The 23,711-nt window shown below is 40.3% G+C and overlaps 1 protein-coding gene across 1 annotated transcript in view; it reads right to left on the reverse strand.

The window, feature by feature from the left end:
• The window catches only part of LOC123629827 (neurotrypsin-like), a 56,827-nt gene that overhangs the window by 28,343 nt on the left and 4,773 nt on the right, over nucleotides 1–23,711 (reverse strand). Inside the window, exons 2-3 of the mRNA XM_045539215.1 lie at nucleotides 3,722–3,910; nucleotides 9–133 (exon numbers count right to left, since the gene is read on the reverse strand). Coding sequence (XP_045395171.1) covers nucleotides 9–133; nucleotides 3,722–3,909 — 313 coding nt within the window. The 5' untranslated portion in view covers nucleotide 3,910. The remainder of the gene's footprint in view (nucleotides 1–8; nucleotides 134–3,721; nucleotides 3,911–23,711) is intronic.

Consider the following 23,711-nt stretch of genomic DNA (forward strand, 5'->3'; position numbering starts at 1 on the left):
CCGTGTACCTGAGCCCTCTCCGCTCGTCTCCTCGGGCAGCTCCTGCAGGCTCAGCTTCCACTCCAAGGGCACGTCGCAGGGTGTCACCGTGACCGACAGCGGGGTGTTGTCTTCTTCAACCACAAAGAAATACCTGTGGGAAAGCGAACTCCATTCAGACCACGGTAATTCTTTCTAACATTTACAATCCAGAGTTAGTGGAAAAATCATTTGGTTTTCATTTTCATAAAATTTCATTTTATTTCCATTTCATAGACACTGAAACTTCCTGCTTGGCACAAAACGTGATACGTACGGCACTAACTGTGCAAGTCCGGCAGCTCAGGGCTCCGCAGCCAGACTTCTCACCAGCAAACACAGCGTGAAATAAGCAAAAAACACTGAACCAAAAGCATTTTGACTTAAAAATCAACCCTCACCAGTGTCTGGCTGTTACTTAACATAGGCCCTGCCATTGCAAAGTAAGCCACTATCAAGGAAATTTCCAGGTTTATTGCTGTGTTTTCCATAATTTTGGTGATAAATTTGCACGTTACACTGAGGCTGCTCTGACATAGTCCCAACTATTTCGAAACACCGTCTTCACAGCAACCTAGTTCTGAAATGTATGTTGATCTCTGGCAAAACAACATTGTATTCACATTTTTACATTAGTGACTTTTATTCACAGCTTTGCTATTCCGTATCTTTTTCAATAGCAATATCTAATCACCATCTGAGAAATATTTTTAAAAAGTAAAGACCACTGTGTCAGTCAGTGGAAAGATACATTTGTCTGTCACTTCTCTATCACCAGGATTTTCTGTTGAATTAATAAGTTGATGATTTTTTAAAATTTAAAAAATTCAAAATATTCTGCTCTATGCTTTCTCCTCGGACTTTGTGATCTCTCAAAAGACTTTTTAAAATGCATGAAATATTGCTTATCTATAAAAATATTAAGACTGTATATTCTTACTCCAAGTGACTTAGATAATTTCACTTAATTGTATTTCAAAGCCTATAATCTTGCAAATGAGGAAATGGTGATTTTAGTTCTAGCAAGCCCGGAGTTGCTCGCTGATTCCATGGTAAAGAAAAGGAGGTTTTGCCTCCTATAGATTGAACCTCCTGGGCACCTCTTCTCTCTCTGCTCTCTCCGTATCTGAGACCACCACGCTCTCCAAACTGACCACCACAGCCATCCACGCCTGCAGTCTCCCCTGCTGGCAGCCTCTCGCCTTCCCAAACTCCAACTCCTGGCATGCACCATGGGCCTGTGCTCGGAGCATCCCTCATTCACCTGTGCTCTCTTCCTGGGTGAACTCACCAGGCTCGTGGCTTTAACCTCTGGTACGTTAATCACCCCCAAATTTAAAACCTCAGCCTGAACTCTTGCCTAAAAATTCCAGTTACAACTATCTTCTTGCCATCTTCACTTAGATGTTAAGGCAATTTCACACTGAAGATATCTAACCCAAATTTCAGATTATTTCCCCCAAATTGGCTTCTCTTGCAGTCTGTCCCTTCTCAGCAAATGACCATGCCACCCTTGCAGTCATGTAGGACAAACAGGGTCACTGTCAACTTTCTCTTCTGCTAACACACTATGAACGAGCAGACACCTTTGGCTGCACTTTGAAAATATACCCAGAATCTGGCTCTTTGTCCTGCTCCACCTGGTACCACCTGATATGAGCCACCACCTCTTGCCTGGGCACTGCAGCAGCCTCCTGACTGAGCTTCCTGCTTCCACCTGGACCCCTCAGTTTATTCCCCCCTCCAGGCAGGCGGAGGGGTCCCAGTGAACCTAAGGCAAACACACCACACCCCCTTGCTCAAAACTCTCCAAGAGCTTCCTGTTTCCTGCGGGATAAGAACTTGCAATGTCTTACAAGCAAATATCTAAACCCTTCTCCTCCCCCCTCCACTCAGCGCCTTGCTCGCTTTGGAACACGCAGACTCCTGCCCCCACCTCTCACCTGAGATCCTCCTCCTCCAGGTAGGGACCCTGCCCGCTCATCCCCTCCCCAGCTCTCTCCTCCAGCTCCACCCTGTACAGAACCACCCTGACCCCTGGTGTAAAGTATGGTACACTTCCAGCCCACAAAGCTCCCTTTCACTCCATTTTTCGTCAAACCACTTACCACTACCTGACATGCTATATATTACTTTTTTTTTTTTCCATCTTCCCCAACTAGAATGACAGCCATAAGAGAGCAGGGCAATCCCAATACACATCTGTTGAATGAATTAATGAACAGCTGTTTCCTACACATCTACTTTCACTATCTCTAAATGATTCTTCACACTGCAGCTAGAGTAATCTCCTAAAAAAAAAAGTGTAATTTTTAAGACAACTTTTAGAACCGAAACTTACTTAACTTTTCAGGGAGTGGAAAACTAAAGGAGATAAACGATTTGATTGAGTGATATGATTATATAATATGGAATGCTGTGTTTAAAGAACACTGCAAAACAAGCAGTACACATGTACATTTGGGAAATGAAAGTAACTTCCAAAGAAAAATTTTGATTTGATCTGACATACTCAAAAATTTCAAGGGACAAAATAATATGAAAAGCAAAATGTACTCAGTGAGAACTCAGTTAACAGTAAAGGTTAACTTGAAGTGCTAGGACTGCTTTGTGTTCCCTTTCCTGTTTGCGCAGACTTGAGTCTTAGCAAGGACTAGGACAGCAAGTTCCTTCTACGTGATCATCCTTTCATTTTGTGCCTCCCTCTCATGAATGTCCTTTAAAGACTCACGACAAGTCAGCTCCTGGTCCATTGCATTCATTCACATAAATGATTTCACCCGGGCAGTGCTGAAGTGATACCTAAACAGTAGTTCACTTCAGTCAAAATAGGAAAACTCACCTCCGAGCATCGTCCAGACTGACCAGACGGTGATATCCTTGGGCCAGAAGTGGAAGGGATTCCAAGCGTCACCTTCCCTTACTCTTGATCAAAATAGAAAGATGACCCGATGGTGGGGGATACCTCAATCTTTGGAGAATGGCTTATTGACTGTGTGAGACAGTTTAGTCCTTTGGAATGCCAATGTGCCCCAGGTTAAAAGGAGAAATTGGGTTTGAAATATAATTATCCAAAGAGCAACCATGTGTTCTGCAAGTGTAGAGAGGGGTTTGAGCACTGCAAAATAAGTAACTTTATTTAATTAGTTTGTAAGACATATTTTATTTATATGAGGTAAATAATTTATATGAGGTATATAATTTTTAGAGTTCAAAATATTCAGAAACATATGCGAGCCCAATTTGTTGATGTTGGCATAAAGGTAAATGAACAATGCCAGCTTTTTATCACTGGTTTGATTCCCTCGGGATCTGATCAGATTTGTCAAAGAAATATCATCCATATAAAACTTAATGCAAACCCTTGAAGAATCATCTATTCAATTAATTTCATCTTAGTCCTACAGGGGCCTTCTTAGAAATTTCCTACTATCCTGAAAATAAGAAAATAATCATTCTAAAATGCAAGAAATGCAAGGATTGCCCCCTCTTCCCAAAAGGAGATCACAATCAGCAAGAACCAAACAGCTCCATTTAATGAATAGAAGTTGCATTGCCATTTTTTTTTTTACTTAGAGAAAATAAGTAATGCCATTCATAGGTTGATTTTCAAATTCCCTAAACTAAGTCTAAAAGGTTACTTTCTTTTTTGGAGGCATCCTTTATGAGATTTTTGATAAAGAAAGCACTGCAGGGAGAATACCTTTTAAGCGTATCTCTAAAGAGATAACTGCTGATTTCAGCCCTGTCTGGAATGACTGACGAATCATGGAAAAACGCCTTGTCCCGGATCTGCATCTGGAACAGCTCCTCGTCTCGCGTGGGCAACTTCTGGGTCCCGCAGCCGATGGGCAGGAGGAGCCACAGCAGACAGCAGCGGAGCAGCGCCATCCTGGGCAGCAGAAGCGATCGCTTGGGTTAGTTCTGCAAGCAAAACTCACTAAAGCGTTCACATTATGTGAGCTTTGATGGAAACTTAGGGACGTATCACGTATTTTGAATACATGCACATGATCTTGAAGGCAACTCTCCTATTCTTTTTCTTCAAACTGTTTTACGAAGTTGAGAATGAATTTGCCAGAATTTCAGACATTACAGAGATGCTGAAATGAAAGGATTCTTGGTGCCTTAACTTCCCTGGGTATTCAGAGAAAACCCTCACTTCACTGAGGTGGAAGCCTATACGGACAGTAATGGATAATGTTACATCGATGTGTCAAAGCTTACGCTGAAATGGTCACTTAGGGCGAGTTCTCTCGGCTGTTATAAAAGCCCTGGCGGTGGCTGGCCGGCACCACTGCTCAGCAGTCACCTGACACCTGAGCCACTGCCTTCAGCGTGAGTCACAGAGACCCCCTGAGAGCCACAAAATTATCCCTGTACAGTCGTTTTTATTCTCCCTTAAAACTGGACTAAGGATTATACATGTATAGATTATGCTTATTCCAAGATCAAATTTCATGTATCAGAGATTTTTAGAGATTATAAAGTTCAGCTCCCTCACAGGTTAAGCAATTCATCCAAAATCACAAGGTGAGTTGCTTGCTGATGTCCGGATGTCACAGAGTCCCAGACTCTTCAACACAACACTGACATACACACACCTACAACACGAGAACGCGAGCTTGGCTCCCACTTGCAGATCAAGTCAGATCTTTGGAAAGTCATATATTTAGACCCTTTGTCTTAACCTCTAGCAGAGCATTTTCACTGAGCTGCATTTTGGCATTTGCCACTGACTTTCATCACAACCTTGTAAGTGATTACGGATGACCCTACTGCACATGGCCGTAGGGACGTCGTCAGAAGCTGGCTTCCACGTGTCTCAGTGCTAACAACACTGAGGTGCACAGGCGCTTGGCACGGCAGGTGCCAGGGAAAGGCTGTGCCTTTCGGATCATTCGGTACAAGTTCTCCTCACAGGAAGAGCCATGTAAGGAATTGTGTTCCCTTACCTTTTTCACTCTACCTACATCAGGGATTTCAAGCATTACAGAAATATAGTGTTTTCACATTTAAGTACCTTAAATAGTGGGAAAGCCAAATGCAAACATCTGTGATTATTCAAGATGAGGTGAATGCTTGCTTTATTTTTAAACAGACAGCATTACAGATACGAATAATTAAAAATCTCTACTTAAAACATCATTGGACTTTAATTTCATCTTTCTTTGAGTGTTATCAAAAATAGATCGGGACAACTAAAAATATGTTTGAAAGAAAAAAACTGTTTCTTTTTTATAAAGAGGATGTGAGAAGTAGTTCTTGCACCATGAGCTTGCTCAGAAAGTACTTAACTTCTTTTTTCCGAATGTTTTGTCTGCCCCGTGTCCTGCAGCTTTCTACACAAAATACCTGCAGTGATTTAGCTGCCGGGCGCGAAGCACAATGCTCCTCTCCCTGCCTTCCTCCCGTTAGTCCTCACAGCGACCCTGTGAAGTGGGCACCGCCACTGTGTAAGAACAAACCTTCGCCATGCAGGCAGAGAGAGGACACAAATCCAGGTGGATCTGACCGAAGAGCCAAAACGTGCCTCCTTTTTAACATCTCTCAAGACAGCCCAACGATTTTTTACAGAGGTTTTTATTTGCCACTGTTATTTCTTAATTGTATTACAACGGAAAGAAAATTCAACTGAGAGCTAAGAAACTTGACGCGTAGTTTCAGCTCCTCACTAGATGTAGGATCTGTTCACTTACCCACCCCAGGCCCCAGTCTGTACGGGTGTGGATAGGTGATCTCTAACGAGAAACGATTCTGTGACTGAGTATCAGACTCTTCCCAACCAGCCGCAGTTTAGGAACCAGACCAGGCTGCCGAGGTTTCCTGAGATAATCTGTCCCTCAAACCCCAGATGACTGTCAAGGAGAAACCCACGGGGCGCTGGGGCTGTGAGTGGGAGCTCAGGCGAGTCACTAAGAGACCAAGGTCATGTCTACGAAAGACGACTGGAGGGACCAAAATCAAGGCCAAACAGGGACATGGTCTGCTGAACCCACAGGACCTCCAATCACTACCCCCAGCCCCGACTCCTGCTCCCCCTTTGCCTGGAGCTAAGAGAAATGGAAAATCTGAGTAGCATTCGATAGGCCGCCTGTGTTCAGAAATACTTACGATTCTAGCAAAATAAAACACATTCAGGTCACTTCTCTTTGTAGGACCATTCCTGATACTGGCCTCCTGAGAGCAGAAGAGGCCGGACAACAAAAAAAGTCTCTTTAGACACAGGTAGGATGTGGCTTTGCATCCTTGTTGGGAACGCAGAGCAAACGTGCCGGGGGAGTATGCGAGTGTGTGGTGCCAGGCACCTCCGCCCGGAGCCACCACTCGAGGGCAGGTCACCTCCCCAGGCCCGTGCTTGCCCACAGAGCTGCCAGCTGTGCCTGTGCCTGTGCCGCTCAGCAGGACGGGCGGCCAGTGTCTCGGGCTGCCTGGGACACGCAGGCCAGCCCAGAGTCAGAGACATCGCTAGGCACGGTCCATCGGAATTTTTCCAGCATTCTCAGCTAATTATAAAAGATGAATTTTGATATAACAACAATATTAATAAAACTTTGCTGTGTACATGCTGCAAGCCAGGCACTCTTCTAAGTGTGTTACATATAGGTATGTATAATCTGACCTAACGCTGGCAACAACCCTGTGATGTGGGGGCTACATTTTTCTCATATTAAATATAATCAAACCAAGGCTTAAATACCGTATGATGTAAAAAATATAAACTATGTACTATGGGTGACTTAAAATATGGTAAATCTGATTATTCTATATTTCTCTACATCAGCTACTTAGCAATTTAATATTAGTAAACATCTCAAATTATAGGACTCTGCAGAGTAAGTGTTAGGAGATAATTCTCCAGGGGTCTCTGTGTTTGATTTTGCCTGTCTTGGGAGCAGAAGTGCTGGCTGCCTCTGTTCCACGTTATCTTTCCCAGGATGTTTGTAGAGTGAACAGCCTCGGAAGGCAGAGCCTCCAGGGCAGAGGGCAGGCCTGACTGCTACCCATGAAAACCAGATCTGGGTTCCCTGAATTCAGAACTTCTCTCCTGCAGCAAACCCCCCTGCGTGGGCTGGTGCCCTCTGGCCTCTCTGCATCATCCTACAGGCGCTGGGCAGGGGGTGGGGGCTCAGGGAGCCAGTGCAGCGAATGATGGCGCTGCGCCCACCGCTACAGCTCCCAGTAGTAAGGCTCAGAGTCGCGTTCGTTCTTCCAGCATCCATGAAACTATGGCAGGCATTTACTAGCTTGCAAGTGGAATAAAATCTCAAACTCTTCACAGTTCTTGACACTAAGCTTTTCCTTTCATATTTTACTGGTTGGCCTACTTTATTGGCTCAGGTAGACATTTTCATTTAAACTACCACCAATAGAGAACAGACTCAATTTGATCTTTTGTTTCATCAAAAGATCGTATTTCCCCAACTAAAATTCTGTCAGGTCCCACTTTTTGTTTCTGAAACAGTTTTAACCATCTTAATTGCCACACCAATTATGGACAAAACAGGTATTTTTCAGAAAAGTGTTTAAAATTAGCATGGCCCCCAAATGCAAGAATTTATATTGTCACTTTATGGTTTTCAAGATGTTCTCTATTAATAATAACATTCAACTACTATTGGGGAAAAACTTGGATATTAGGAAGCATTAATCATCTGTTCAATTTGATGAGGTTACAGGCAGAATTTTTTTAACACGATGTATTTAAAATACGCAATGAATATAGTTGATCAAAAAACTACTGTGCAGATACATTGTGCATATTTTTACAACTTATATTCACTGATCAAAAATTGAACCTTTACATAAACATTGTTTATACCGTAGTTTTAAGATTTTATAGATTTTTTTCCCTTACCATGAAATATTCTCTCTCAGACATTTAGTTTAAGAATTACTCACTTTAAATAAACATCTGAAAATTCATTGTTAAACATAAGTCTTAGTTAAGTCAGTTTATAAGAACAGACTTCTCTCTAAGATTACAAAAGTGCCCTCTAATGGCATAACTTTTCCTCTCATTTCTTTTTGCTATTTCCAGGTATCCAGAGCATATTTAGATTTAATGTTCAGATTAAATAACACTAATCCAAATTTCACCTTCAGCACTACTTCTTTTTTCATGGCCATCTGGTGGGTAGTGCAGGAAATGTGTCTGTACAGCAAGAAATCTTACATCTTTGCAGTATTGAGGCTCTAGTTCAAACACTAGTAGCAAGTTGCTAGGGTAATTCCAAATATATTTACTATGCAGATCAATCAATTTGGTTGCACAATTATTCACAACCCAGAAAAACTAGGTGGTGTTATCCTATTACTGAGGAGATTAACTTTGTTTCGATTGAAATGTTCTGATGAATCAAGCACATGGACACTAAACTGAAACTCGGACATTGTTCATGTTGCCAAAAGCCTTCTTCATATTTATGCCCTCAGATCCTGCCAAAACTGAAATGAGAAAAGAAAAATGACCTAATGATTTGATACACCTCAATCTTTGCAAAATAGATTATGGTGACATGAGATAGTTTTATTCTTTGGAATGTCCATGTGTCCTAGATTAAATGGAAAAATTATTTCTGAAATATAATTAGAGATTATTAGTGTGTTCTCTACTTACAAAGGTAGAGATGGGTTTGGGTACTGCAAAGTAAATAAATATAATTAGTTTAGACAGTATATGTATATAGACATACATATTTTTTCGGTCAAAATATTTAGAAACACTATGAATCCAATTAGTTAATGCTGGAGTAAAGGTAAATGAGTAGTAGTCCCCAAAGAAGAGTCATTTCAGTATAAAAACAGAATGTGTGCTGCCCCTTCTCTGGTAAGCAGATAAACACTACAGCTTAAGACGCATATGTGGAGAACGGTTTTCTTTTCAATATTTGAGGACTTTGATGATGGGAGCTGCTTCTCCCCCTCAAATCCTTCGGTTTTAAAAGAAATGCCAGTGAATAGATATAAAGCATCTGCGTTGTTCTGCAAGGAGTAGGGAGTCGAGCAAATGATGGATAACTAAAAATGTACAAATAATTCCAAGACATAGTGTTCAGCATCAGTTTCAACTTCTTATTCTATGGAGAAGCCTTTAGTGTAGCTAAATGGTCAAACTGACCTGGTGTAGCCTTTTCCCACAAACCTGTGGGAATGCTTGTGAATCGTAAAATCGCCAATGGTAAGCAAAACAAAAAATTAAAAGGAGCTTGAATAATTTGCCATTGTATCAATTAAATACCCAGGATGGCCACAAGAAGCACAGTGTATGTAAAAGACAATTAAACTTGCCCCAGGATACCTGCAGTGGTTGCCCCACTGTCATTTTGCAAAATTTATCTGCAATTACATACGATCAACTAGTCAATTTACCAATCTTGGTTAAACCACAGGTTCACTTAGAGAACATAAACATTTATTATTTGAAATCGTATAAATAATGATAATAAGTAAATAAGGCTGGTTAATTTTTTACTACTTAAAAATATATTAAATGGATTTAACCATGAATAACAACTGTCTTAAGAGTAAGGAAACATTTCAAACCACTAGAAAGCTTGTCTTTAATATTTATAGACTGCTGTTTAGTTATGCTAGCTCACCAGCGCAAGGGATTTGCAAATCTAGTAAATAAAAGGTTCCTTTGGGTTTTCATATAGCTGTGCAAGGCTCTCTGAATAGAAGGTATGACATACATGAAGCCATTATGACCCTTTCTTGGCACTGGAGGCTCCTCAGGACAGCAGCCAACAGTCCTGCCTACCTGTGACAACACGTCAAAGCACATTCCCTCATCCCTCCACCACCAGCCACCAAGGTCCCGTAAGTCACTTGCAGAAACATGAGCATATTTGTCAAAGCTCTTACAGACAGTACATATTACAAAACTTAAAATCAGATTCATCTGTATAAATACAACACAAAGTATACAATTTAAAAAAAGAACCCATAGTATCATTCAGATTCACTTAAAAACTATCCAATGTGCCTGATCATGTGTAGGCCACAAAACTGAAATAAATTCACGATGACCAAAAAGAAGGATGGGAATTCTGATTTACTTGAAGCAAATGCATCTGGAATAAATGAAATCCACTGTTTTATTACAGAGAGTGGAAAGTGCATGAGTATAATTTAGTGAGAATAATTTCAAGGAATGGTCTGCCACAGAGATTTCTGTTACTTTCTTTTCCTTTTTAAGTGCAAATATTTAGTCTTTAGAACTTCTATTTTAAACTCGAGGGCGTTTTGTTTTTGTTTGGATCTTCCATGCCACATCTGATAATAACTCTGAAGCATTTGATCTAACTGCAAAGAAAAAGAATGTAGTTTTGGTAGCAGGCGGGGTCCCCGTGTTTGCCGAAATTGAGAGTCCCTGAGCAGTGAGCAAGCAAGGGCTCTGTGCACTTTCGCCTTGGAATGCCCACCATTTGCCAGCTTGGACAAACAGAATCCCTCTAGGCAAAAATGCAGCAATAAAAAAAGCTGGATTCTCAAAAGTGGTTTTATTCTGTCGTCTTTTGCAAACAATGAAAATGTTGACTGAAGTTAGTTGGATGTTTTTAAAAATCCAAAAATTCTCTGATACAGTTAAAAAATTTGAGAGAAATATAGCATATCTGTAGTCTGATCTTTCCATATTTGAAAAGGGAGAAATAAAGTAGGGAGAAGTAAAGGCTCCTGGCCTGCCCTAAGGAGCGGTTTCCGGCTCGCGCTAGGTGAGCCCTCATTCTGCAGGTAACTGTGGAGAGCAGTGGAAAGATACCGACTTCCGCCCAGCCCAGCGAAGGAGAGCTCACTTGACGCACAGAACCCATGTGCTAACGCTCCCTAAACGCAGGCTGTCGGCACGTGATGGCATGACTGGGAAGGGTTTTCAAGTTCACTATGTCAATAACCTGCGGATTGGGGATTTCCACATGCATTTCAACTGCAATGACTCCAGCCTTCTCCAGCACTTCCCTAAATGGCTGCCAACTTTCATTCTGGAAGGAAATTAAATTAATATAAAAAATGTGAAATTAAAACATGCCAAGGAGTTAAACTTTCCATTCTGTCATCCACTCCCCCTGACCCTCCCGGTGCATAGTTCACGACAGGGCTGAGGTCAGGGGTCATCCTGTTTCAAAGGCTGGCCAAGCCTACAGAAGGAGATGGCTTGAAAGAGGATCAGACTTTCAAGTAAGTACCTTGGACTCCCACCACCACTCCTGCCAAAAGAACAATGAATAATAGCAATGGCCAAACAAATGCACCACAGATAGGAACAGTCTTTAATCCAGAAAGCTAGACCCACTATATTAAAGCAAGGAGTACATCTCCCAAAATGGACCTGATAGGTGATTAGAAGATATCAAAAACAATGTAGAAAATAACGCAAAGAAAAATGGGCACAAAATACTGCATACCTTCTTCCTACCAAAATGTCATGTGACAAGTGACGTAGCTGGGATAACTTCCACTGTCTTGGGAGAAACTGGTGACTGCTGGAATAATGAAAGCTCCTCAGGGAACAGTAATATGCCTGGTTGCTTTCTTAGTTTGGCAACTAAGCCTTATTTCCTGTTGACCTGCCACAAAATGAAAATGACTTCCTGTGTAATGTTCCCCAAAGCGGTTTACAAACTGCACACCTCATTCTCTACCGAAATCTAGCTACGATGGAGCATAGCAGATGCCACAGCATTTAGCAACAGCACACGCCACCCAGGAAGGCGAGACATGAATTGCCATGGCCAACAAACAAATACTGAGTCCTCGCTGTATGTAACACCTATAAATTAGATTTTTATAGTCATGGTAGCCAAGAATTGAATGACTTCACAGATTCCTTAGGATACCAAGAGCTAAATATGGCCCAAAGAGCTAAAATCAAGAGAATAACAGTTTGCCGAGAAATGACTCCATACTTTAAACTGAAGTGGGTGATATGAGGGCTCAGAATAAATATCTTAGCAATTTATAATCTGCTTATAAAGACAAAACATATATCCAGGTAGCAGAATCCAATAATGTCAGTATATTCACTCATTCATTATTTTTTCCTTCAACGTCTGTGTAATGAGTCCCTGCTACACGCCAGGCACTCTTCTGGGGAGAGCGATGACCTCATGAGGGGGACATTCTAGTGGGAGTGAGAGACAACACATAAACAGATACGCAAATACGAAAACACTGGTAGACTGGTAGCTATGCAAAAATTAAAATAGGCTTGTGTGAAAGACCGTGTGTGATTTCTTGGAGGAAATGACATTTATGCTGAGATCTGAGTGACAACAGGAAGCCAGTGAAGCAAACGTACGGCAAAGAGCATTCTGGGGAGAGAAATGGCGGGTGCAAAGGCCCTGGGGTGGCACTAAGCTTGGGGTATTAACAAAAGGAAAGGGCATCAGAGAACAGAGTGGGAGAGAGGGAAAGGTAAAGTGCAGACCACACAGAGCCTTGCAACCATATTAAGGCGGCTGGATTATATTCTGAGTGTGATGGAAAGCCCTCGAATCCCAGCAGGGCCACGATACGATTCATGTTGTCCATGGTGTAGAAAATGGATTTCAGGGAAACTGCAGAAATAAAAAACAACCTCATCTCTGTAAAAGCAAAAAGATCAGATGATGGCTACTGCAGTTGTGCAAGGTAGAGATGGTGGTGGCTTGGAGTTTGCAGAGAAGATGGAAGACAACGGAGAGCCCTGGGATGTGTTTTACAGATGGCGGCCCAGAGTATGCAGGTGAGCTGTCGGCAGAAAGCGAGGAAAAGAGAGGAATCAAAAATAACACACTGACTACAGGAACACACATACAATAAAGTGATAAAACATAATGGAAGAAATCAGAGAGAAATAAAATTTGTCAAGCAGAATTTCCAGGTGGCATCAAATAAATTACGAATAGTGGGACATTTTAGATGCCTTTTTTAAATACTAGTTATTATACTTAACAAGGTGTTGGAGCAGAGGAGCAAAGAGGAAGGTGGTCTCTCCATGTGATGAGAAACACAGAGGAGGAAGGCCAAGGTGGAAAGTAGTAAGATGTGTCGGTTAGAAAAATAAAAGTACTGATTCCCATTGTCACGGTGGGACATGGGGTTTGCCAGACGCAGGGAGGGCTGGTGGGACACACTGGAAAAAGGCAGTAAGTGCATCCCTGCCCCCCAAACCTGCTTCCTCAAACTTACATTTCAAATGCAAGAATGCACAGTATTAGAGGCCAACTAATTTGTCAAGAGTACCTGGAGGAGGAATAAGTTCAAAGCCCTATTTTAGTTCTGGAAAGTGGTAGTTTATAGCAAGTAAGAAGGAAACAGCATAAGAGAGACATACAGAAGTTATGAAGAAAATTTGACAAGAAAGTATTACTATTTGGCATACGTGACTGGACATATTCATAAGCTGTGTCCAAATAAGATGATTAAAACCCATGAGCCTTCCGACAAACACACACCTGCCAAAGTCATATAACTTAGGCTTCCAGGCACGTTTTTGGGAAGCAACAGCATCAGCGGAGCAATCCTAAAGTCAACGGAATAATCGGGACTGCAGGGGGCTGCCCAGGCCTGGGCCACGAAGATGCAGACGGTGAGTTCACAGAGTGGACCAGACCGGCGAGAAACGCGGGCTGGAGGAGAAAAGAAGTGACGGGCAGCATCCTTAGGATGGAAGCCACGCTGGGAAGTATCACACCCTAGAGGAGAAAAATCAACAATCTCTTCATACATTTTATAGTACACACGTTAAGCGCTCGTTAAATACGGATGAACTAATGGACCAAACTGAATAATCACTCTATCTTCTGACCTGAGATCATTACTAATTTTGTGTGTTAGTGACAGCAAGGATGAAACTGAAAACCAAAAACAGAATACTATAGCAGGAAAAAAATTTTCTAAAACACTACCCAACTTTTCACTCGTCCATCAGCAACAACCTTGAATTTTTACACACTTTCCATCTATCTATCTATCTCGAATCATACGTACTGCCTTCTCAAAGGATCTTAAAAATTCAAAAGGTCTTTCTAGGTCTAGTTACCACATTAACAAAACAAGGTACTTAAATGATTCAAGCTCAAAGATATTCCTGTTCTCAAGACAAATCTGGTTTTAAAAACGGCTTTGGTGGTTCTGCCAGCTCTGTCTGCTAAACATCTGGGCTGCACCCTCCCTAAAGTCTGGATCAAAGAAATGTTTTATAACCTAGTTTCTAGTGACGTAATAAGCAGCGATACCACCAAGGAGGCAGTGACAACAGAAACTTTTCAAAGAGTCAGCATGGCGGGATGGGAGAGCTCCCAGCTGACACGGCAACTGCTGCCAGCACTGCCCGAGCCGCTGCGGACAGGCCAGCAAACAACACGTGTGCCGATCGTGAGCTTGCACAGCCTGTGCTCGTGGGTTAGAGACATGATGCACAAGCAAACAAGGAAATGCAATTAATATGCTGATTCCAGAGAGCAGTGAGCACTGTAAGGAAAACAACACTGGCTGAGAGGCCGGAAGGGAATTACGGAGACAGGGTGGGTGGGGGGAGAAGGAGCCCTTCTGGGCCGAGTGGTCAAAGACGGCCTCTCTGAGGAAGCAACATTTCAGCAGAGACTCAGATGAAAAGTGAGCCACCCAGAGCCAGTGGGGATGTTTCACAGTTGAGGACACTGAGGAAAGAGAGAGGGGAAGGGCAAGGTCCTCCCAGGCTTCACACCCGGGAAGCTGCCTCACCTGTGGGTTAACTGCCACCATCAGCCGTCAAGAGGGACACACTGCCAAGCCGCAGGGATGAGGACACAGGCACTGGCTCACTGTGGCCTGCCAGTGGCATTCCGTGAGGGACAACCGGCCAGTGCTAAGCTCAGGGAGGATGGCAGAGGCTTGGAGGCCCATTGTCAGATGAGAGACGTATCAGAGATCTGGCCCAGCATGGCTTTTGAGGGAAGGAGACTGAGCTCAGCAAGGCACAGACCCCGAAGGAAGGAGTTTGAAAAGCAGGAGGTGTCCCGGCAGAGGAAGGATGCTTCCTGACTGTCCAGAGTGACAAACAAAAAAAAAGAGTGCTATAAAATCTCCGGGGAGAGTCTTAACAGGATTGTGGCAGGGGGGTGTTTACTTAGACGATATGTTATCTGAGCTCTCCCTGTACACTGTCAGGAAGTCAACTGGTGTTTATCAAGTGCCTATTGCCAGTCCCCTGGAAGCCCCGGAGGCCGATAACGTGGAATCAGAGTCCTCTGGTGAAACTTGAGACTTTGTTTCTTATGGTACTTTATCTTATTTGAATTATATTTTTTTTAAATATATTTTTTCTCGTCCCTACAGAAAAGATCTCCATGAGGCTTACATGACATAAGTTTAGGAGCAGAAATTACCCTTCACCTATCTTTAGATCACCTGCGCAGCTGTTTTTAGTCTCCTAGCATAAAGTAGGCGCCAGATAAATAGTTGCTGAATTATACTGCTTTCAAGAAGCTACTAGCAGAGAGCAAAGCAGTCTGACATACGGTATAAGGAAGCCTCTTTTCCGTCCTTAAGAATACAAAAATGTCCTGGTAAGGATAAATACAGTGCATTACTCAGGAGGGCCTCTTTCCTCTGAAAACGTGTAAATTTTGACCTGGCTGGGATACATTCTGATCTGAGAGCAGGCATGGTATAGAATAGTGCTTCTCAACCCTTAATGTGCACACGAATTACCCAGTTTTCCCATCAAAATGCAGGTTCTTGTTCAATGGGTCTGGGGGGCAGGGTCTTGAAAATGGTCCCTTTCTGACAAGCGCCTGGGAGATGCGGACCCGACAGTTCATGGACTGCACTTTGAGTAGCCGGGTTATATGGCTTTGTCGCTTCCGACCCTAGTATTCTCATGTATTTTTATTTTCAAACTCCCCAAATACTAAGACCTATCACCTGATAGTGGCAGCACTATGATATTCACCTCCAGCACTTTGGTTGTTCAAACATTCTGATCTCTAATTTTCATTCATTACCAAGGTTTAATATTTAATATTTTAGACGTCTATTTAGGGAGAGGAGTGGATGAAATAGAGACTGTCCATATCCTTTCTTCCTTTTTTTAAGAGAACTATTATTATGGCCACGTTATTTCACAGTGATCTCTTTTCTCTACCTTATTTACATAAAAGAGAAGTCCATTCTCTCTGAGTAGTTCGTGTTTCTCTTAAAGCCCAGTAACGAACCAGTGGACCACTCGTGTACTTAGCGGAGTTTGGAAAAACACTAATAAATAAAATATTATCAAGAAGAAACCATTCATTACTACCACAGAATAACAAATACCACAGATTAAAAAAGTGATGCTTCACTCCATGGGCCTAATCCCATATTTTCCCAAATAGCTGATGGTTCTCAAGCTTCACCTTCTCCAAGCAGTTTTTTTGATGTGTCAGCACTAAAGCCTGTCTATCACCACAGAGAATTTGTGGTGGCCTCCAGTGCCAAAGCACATGACGTAACCAAAGTAGTAATTTAAAAATAACTATAATGAAGGTAATATGATCCACAGATAGATGAGTGAGTAGATATACCAGGGATCTTAAATAGTTAAAATAGTTAAACCCTTTCCATGCCCTAGAAATATTCTTATTTCTAGAAAAAAAAAGAAGAAAAAAGAAGGTACACAAGTATGTAGTTGTTATGCTTTAGCAAAAAGAAATAATTTAAAATTCAAATATGTATTTATTCTACCAGCCCTCTTATCTAAGCACCACCCCCCCCCCAAAAAAAAACAAACCAAGACACATCTTTGGAAAGATTAGATAATATTCTCCAAGGACACTGGTTCCTAACAATCTAGTAATTTGGAGAACCCAGCAGAAAGCATAGTTAACACATCACTTCCCTTTTTATTCCCTCTCATTCTCTCCTAGCTCATGTGTCTCAGGGTCTCAGGTGAGCTCTTCCCACATCTTAGTTTCCTGTCAATTCACGATCGAACGTTCTTGCCAACACCTGAATTTAATTTTTGGTCTGCTCTTCACTCTTCCATCCTCCACTATCATGCAATTTTTATTTTTTCATTCATTCATTCATTCAATCATTCATTCAAATTTTGGTACAGTTAAAAGGCTGCCAAAGCAAAACAAAAAAAGATCACTTAGAGTAAAAAGATCTGAGTTGAAGAAGTCCTAACCAAACCATTATCACATTATCTGCTTTTGTACTTTGAGTGAGTCTTTTAATCTCTTTCAATCTCAATTACCTCATCTACAAAATGGAGACAATTATTCCCAGGATTGTTATAAGATTAAATGAAATAATGATGTGAGTACTCTTTTAAAACTAAAAAGGTTCTATTTATCTTTAAATGGTGTAGGCCAGTTTCTCAAACTGGTTGCAAAATTTTATTCAACAGCAAAAGACATGTTTCGACTTGCTCTTCAAATGGAGATAGAAGGAGTTCCAGCATCAGATTATTCTATCTTTATTCACCTAACCTCTAAGGTAAGAGGTTAGGACCCTATTCAAGTAGAGACTGACTAGAAAGAAGAACAAAGGAAAGGCCACAGTGTTGGATTTTTAAAAACAATCACATCAACAACAGTAAACTCTTAATATTTTTTAGCTTTGCTACACTGTATCTGAGGACATCAATGTTGTTTAATAAACAAAACTAGATTAGAACTGGTTCAAAGGTGAGCCTGCTCAGGCTCCTCAGGCGCTAGATCTAGCCAAGGATTTCAGAGGCACGTGTTGAGATTAACGCACGGAGGATCAACATCAGTTCCTGGGTTGTTCTGCATTATTATCTCTGGCTTAAGAGATGATTAAAGAAAAGGACACTTTCAAAAGGCAGACGCTGAAGACAGACCCCACAGTCATTTCTAATAATGCGTTTATAGCAAATTATGATGAAATGATACAAGCATATAAACCTACAGCAATTACAGAGATGACAAACCACAAATACTGACCTGGTGTGGGAATTCAGACCCACAATTATGTCATCCTTCTCCCCGCAAGGAAGTAAGATATACAGTTAGGTGTGGTTTGTTTTGTTTTTTTTTTAAAGGAAGCGCTAAGGAAAAAGCTGCAGCTTGGGGTCCACAATGTTCCGTGGTCATTACAGAAAATAGAGGCTGCTGCCAAGAGAAAAAGAGGTTTCAAAACTGCCTGGTTGTTGTCACTGCTTTGTAAATGTGTGAATGAACTTTAAATGTACAGATTTTCTTTTTAAATTACAGATTGAATTTGGTGGCTGGAGTATTAATATGGGTGTATAAATACTTTTACGGTCTGAACTTATTTTTTCTTATATTTCAAAGGGCTTTAAGCTTTTAGAATAGAATATATCCTCATATATATGTCTATGATAGTTCTCATTATTTCACTGAAACATACAGTTTCATTCAATATTTTGAAATAATCCATTTTAAAAATCTTAGGCTGATCTAATTTCACCTCTTACCTCTCAAGAATGCCACATAATTAATGGAATAATGTAATAACTGTATAGGTGAATTACCACTAATCATTACTAATTTTCAAAAGGGATTCTGTGACTTATTGATTTTTCAGTGATACAGCTGCCATACGTAATTGGAGTGTGTTTAAATATCATGGGTTATGGGTCTCTAATAAACTTATAACTTACTTTTTTAATCCCCAATTTTCTTATTAGGCTCTACTTACTGAAGAAAATGTTTTTATTTTTTCTTTTATCAGATAACTTGTCTCCAAGGTATGGCAAAGGCTCTATTACATGTGTATGCAGAAAGAGAGAGAGCTCAGACTCAACACATAGCATATCCTAGAACATTTTAACACCCAGATTTGAATGGCTGGTCAGTCGGACTAATCAAGAAGGCTAAAGAAAGGAAAAGGGATTTGATTTCAAGAGACAGTCTCACAGCTATAAGTAGGCTTAAGAAAGCAAACTGATAATCGAGCTTGCCTTTTACGATTGGAGCAGAATTTGTGCGAATGGTGGCTGGGGGTGTGGGAAGGCCAGGGGAGGTTTACGTCAGAACCTACACACATTCTGAGATGGAAACTCTATTATACTTTCCATGATTTCCCTATTAAAAAAGACTAACCTTCTGGAAGGATAGATGTTAGGCGTTATTTATCTGTTTATCACTGGTAGCCCTTAGCGCCATTTAGAACTAGAGTGTTTTTACTCTCAAAGAGAAGTTGTTTCTGCTGCACCTTAAATAATGATTTGAAAGTGGAAAAGTTTAATGGTTTCCCCTAAAAATTCTCTATTAGCTAACTATTACCAAAAACAAACAGTGCACAGGAAGCCTAGAATTATGGTCTCGTGGATGCAGGCTTAATAAATGATACTCCGAATCATTAAATTGCAAAAAACATTCTAAGCAAATTGGGTCCATGCGAATGAATTTGGCAATTAATCTCAACTTAAAATTTTTAGAAATTTTCATCAGTTTTGCTTCTGAAACCAAAAACTTATGACTTTATTTAAAAAGTTTCTGCAAGTTTAGATAAGTCTCTTCACTAAAATGGAGTGTCAGGTTTCTCAGGCGTAAGAGGATACAGTATCTTCCTCACTGGGTTGCTCTGAGGATTAAGGAAAATGATGGATGTGGAAGGCCTATAACAACCAAGGGTTATATAAAGTTATACTATTATTAATAAATAGTCATTTCCATTTCTGTTGTAAAATTCAAAGCACAGAAACAACTGTAACATCGGTTAATAACTAACTTAACTGAAAAGCAATAAAATTTTAAAGAAAAACTTTAAAATGTAACACAACTGATATGGTTTGGATGTTTGGCTCCTCCCAATCTCACGATGAAATGTGATCCCTGCATTGGATGTGGGGCCCGATGGGGGGTGCCTGGGTCCTGTGCCGATCCCCTCAGGAGTGGCCCGGTGCCCTCCTGCAATAATGAGTAAGGTCTCCCTTTATTAATTCCCGAGAGAGCAGGTTGTGTGGAGCCTGGCACCTCCTCCTCCCTCTCTTGCTCATCTCTTGCCATGTGACACACCTGCTCCCCCTCACCTTCCACCTTGATGGGAAGCTCCCTGAAGCCCCCACCAGAAGCAGCTGCTGATGCAATGCTTCTTGTACAGCCCGCAGAAGCATGAGCCCAATAAATCTCTTCTCTTTATAAATTACCCAGCCTCAGGTATTCCTTTATGTCAATGCAAAATGGACTAATACGATGATATTCATGAAAAGTGTTGGGAAGTATTTTTTAAACTATCAGAATACTGAAATTTTCAGAACATAACAGCATATAATATCTATTGATAACAGAGGAATTATGAAATGCTTATACAAATAACTAAGAATACTCCCGGCAACAGTGACTAGTTTATGTGGGAAATTTTTCAGCTTCCTGCTCAACTCCTTTCAAGACCTCTCATTCTATAATGTATTGTCTACACCGTGGTCTTCAAACCTCTTAGAACTGTGATTTAAAAATATATATATATATTAATGTGTAATGTATAAAATACTTAAAGGCAATCTATACTGGGATGAGTATCATAACTATAGTGGATGACATTGTACATTTCAAATTTTTTTCAAGTTAATATCAGTGGTGTTTTGTGAACAGGGCTAATAAGAATGTCACTATTATTATTATTATTATTACTACTTTATTTTTTCGAGATGGGACCTTGCCATGTTCCCCAGGCTGCAGTACAGTGGCTATTCACAGTTGCGATCATAAAGCAACACAGCCTCGAACTGCTGGGCTCAAGCAATTCTCCTGCTCCAGCCTCCCAAGTGATGGGGTCTATAGGCACGTGCCATCACGCCCAGCAGAATGTCATCATTTTTACTTCAGAGAAGCTGTCACCATTTCCATTTTTTGTTGTTCCACGACCATCTGATACGCTGAGTAAGACTGTGCCTTTGTTAATTTGTTTATTATTAATAGTCATAAAACTTAATTTCATTATTTATACATAAAAGTGAATATAAATATTAATAGATCTGCTATTTCCTTCTTACACTATAATGGGGCATCTTGTCCACCGCAATGAAACAAAGAGGACGCTCCCTTTCAGAGGCCTTTGCTTTACCAGGCCGGTGCTCTCAGAAGCTGGATACCTACTCCGTGTGACTTCAGAGGCAACGGGAAACTTCCACCACAAAATTAAAAGAGTATCTCGTATCTTTCATTGTATTGTCCTTAAAAGACAAGTTTTTAAATGCAAATATTCACTGGGCCTAACCTTGCAAAGTTAATCTCAAATGCACTTTCTATTTCCCGGACATCAGAATTTTAAATCTTTGATTCACACCACGGCATAATGAGCATGGGTTACATAATTTGTGGGGCCCAGGGCAAGACCTCTTGTTCAAAAATTAGGAATTTCAAGATGGTGACACTGGAGCATTCAGCCAAGCCCCAGGTCCCTCTAAGAGTGGCCCATGAAGCTGACCCAGGACGTAACTTAATACTTTTATAACAAACTGAGAATTATCAGGGGAAGAGAATAAAGAGCAGGTATATACTAAAGGTAGACTGTCCAAAACAGTAGAGCCTAGAGGATATAAATATATGTATACACAGACATACATACACACATATATAGATATATCACCCCTCTCTAAAACTTTGTCTAAGCTGGCCTCATTCCTATCTGGCTTTATCTAGCTATTAACATATCTTGGTAATACATTAGCTGATATCAGTTTATCCATTTCCCATGGCAGGGCTATTTTCATATTTATAGGGGACAATAAAAAAATTACTTTAAAAGTAAAGGAAAAATTATTTTTCAGGTAGTCTTTTAGTACCCTGAGAGGCCCAGGTAACATCTGGGGGCAGGGTGGCTTCCCTGGTATCTCCCAGGCCATCTCTCCTGTGACCCACCTGTTACTTCATCTGCTAGTATGGTGAATCTTGCTACTGCGATCATTAATTAGAGGGGCACAGTTTTGTCTCCATTTGGAGGTAGTTTTATTTTTCCATAAAAAAGTAATGTATTTTCATAGCACATTTTCACAAACTTCGACAGATCACCCAATAGAACTAACAATATCAGAGACTCAGGGAAGCAAAGAGATAAACAATTGCTGTCCTTTTCCAGTTTGCCAGGTGTTCTAGCTAGCAAACTCTGTTACCCTGTTGGCAACAAATGCCTCTTCAATTACAGGATCTAATTACTTGTGAATCAGTCCAAATTTGAAGCTTTTGACCGTATCAATGAATTTTAGTGAATGCTGTAATTTAATATGAAATTATAACCTTGAGGACTATCAACATACACATGATATTTAGATCTACATCATGATATATATATGCTAGTGTTATGCATAAAAAGGTACTTATATGTTTTCTAATGTATTTTTAACAAAATTACTCAAATGGATCAAGTATGTTTATGTTTGTGTGGGTTTTTTTTATATGACAGATAATTTAACAAGAAATGTATTTCATCACTGGATAAAATGCATAATGTTCCACTTGGCAATGCCTACAAGCTTAGCATATATATGAATTAAACTCAGTCATCAAAGCCGTCTCCAAGTTGTATATGGATTACTATGGTTTACTTTTCACTACAATGTGCTGTAAATTGTAACCATCTACATTCCAGTAGGCACCTAACACCATAGCATCTAAATTGAAGAAAGCAATCCAAAACAACTCAGGCCCTTTTACACTAGCTTTTCTCTCTTAAACACAATATCAATATTTTCAAGAAAGTACCACAATGCCACCCCCTCATTTTGTTTACCAACTGTCTGGATACAGTATTGTCTGTGTTGCATATACTAACTTGTTCATAGTTCCTATATTATAATTTGTAAAAATAGTCATGGTGATTTCAAAAACAAGATATCACACCTTACAGGTATTTCTAATTATGAGTTCAGATTTTACTGCTTATTTTCAAAAACATTAAATTTCAATCTCATATTTTATGTACATCTGTATATATAAGGACATTGCTTCAGAAAAGAAGATATAGTTATGGTGATTTTTAGTTGTTGATAAAACACACATTTGAGTGTAGTCCAATTTGGAATATATGTTCTCTGAGCACACAGCTGGAAGAAGAGGGTGTTTACCTTGATATTCTCTTAGAGGGAAGAAACATCGACAGAAACTTGTACAGTCTCCATTTATTTCAGCTGGTCACCACTATTTGTGGTATCGGCTGAAATCATTCCCATTAGAAATGCATGGATGTTGTTAACTCCATTTTTGTAATTTGGTTGTTACATTTAAACGTCTCCATCCTGCCAAGAGAGTGTCTAAGAGTTCCGCTCAAATGAGCTGACTTCTAATCATCCATAATCATGTTTTTATCAAGTTCCTTCCAAACTTTATATAACCCCATTATTTCTAAAAATGTTATTTTCTCACAACTATGAAAAGGGAACAAGTTATTTCAAAAGAATTAAAAGAGACATTTGGTAAATTAACTATATATTTATACTACTACCTCCATCCATATTTTTTTTAGATTCATTTCAGTTTTCATAAGTGAAACTAAAAATACTTCAGAGAACTATAGGAAACATTAAGTATGTGTCATGTTCAAATTTGCTACAGGAAAAAATTAACAAATGAAAACCAAGACTCATTCACTAATTTACTAAAATAAATCAGCTTCCAAAGCATCCGGAAATTATTGAAGGAATAATGACATGTAATCTTGGAAGTTTCTATACTTTTCTTATAAACATGAGGTCTCTGGACTTCAAAGTGAAATTTAAATCAAATTTAACTCAATAAGTTCCTTGAAAAAAATTGACA

The sequence above is a fragment of the Lemur catta genome, unplaced genomic scaffold (genome assembly GCF_020740605.2).
Source record: "Lemur catta isolate mLemCat1 unplaced genomic scaffold, mLemCat1.pri scaffold_47_ctg1, whole genome shotgun sequence".
In the NCBI taxonomy this organism is placed as follows: domain Eukaryota; kingdom Metazoa; phylum Chordata; class Mammalia; order Primates; family Lemuridae; genus Lemur; species Lemur catta.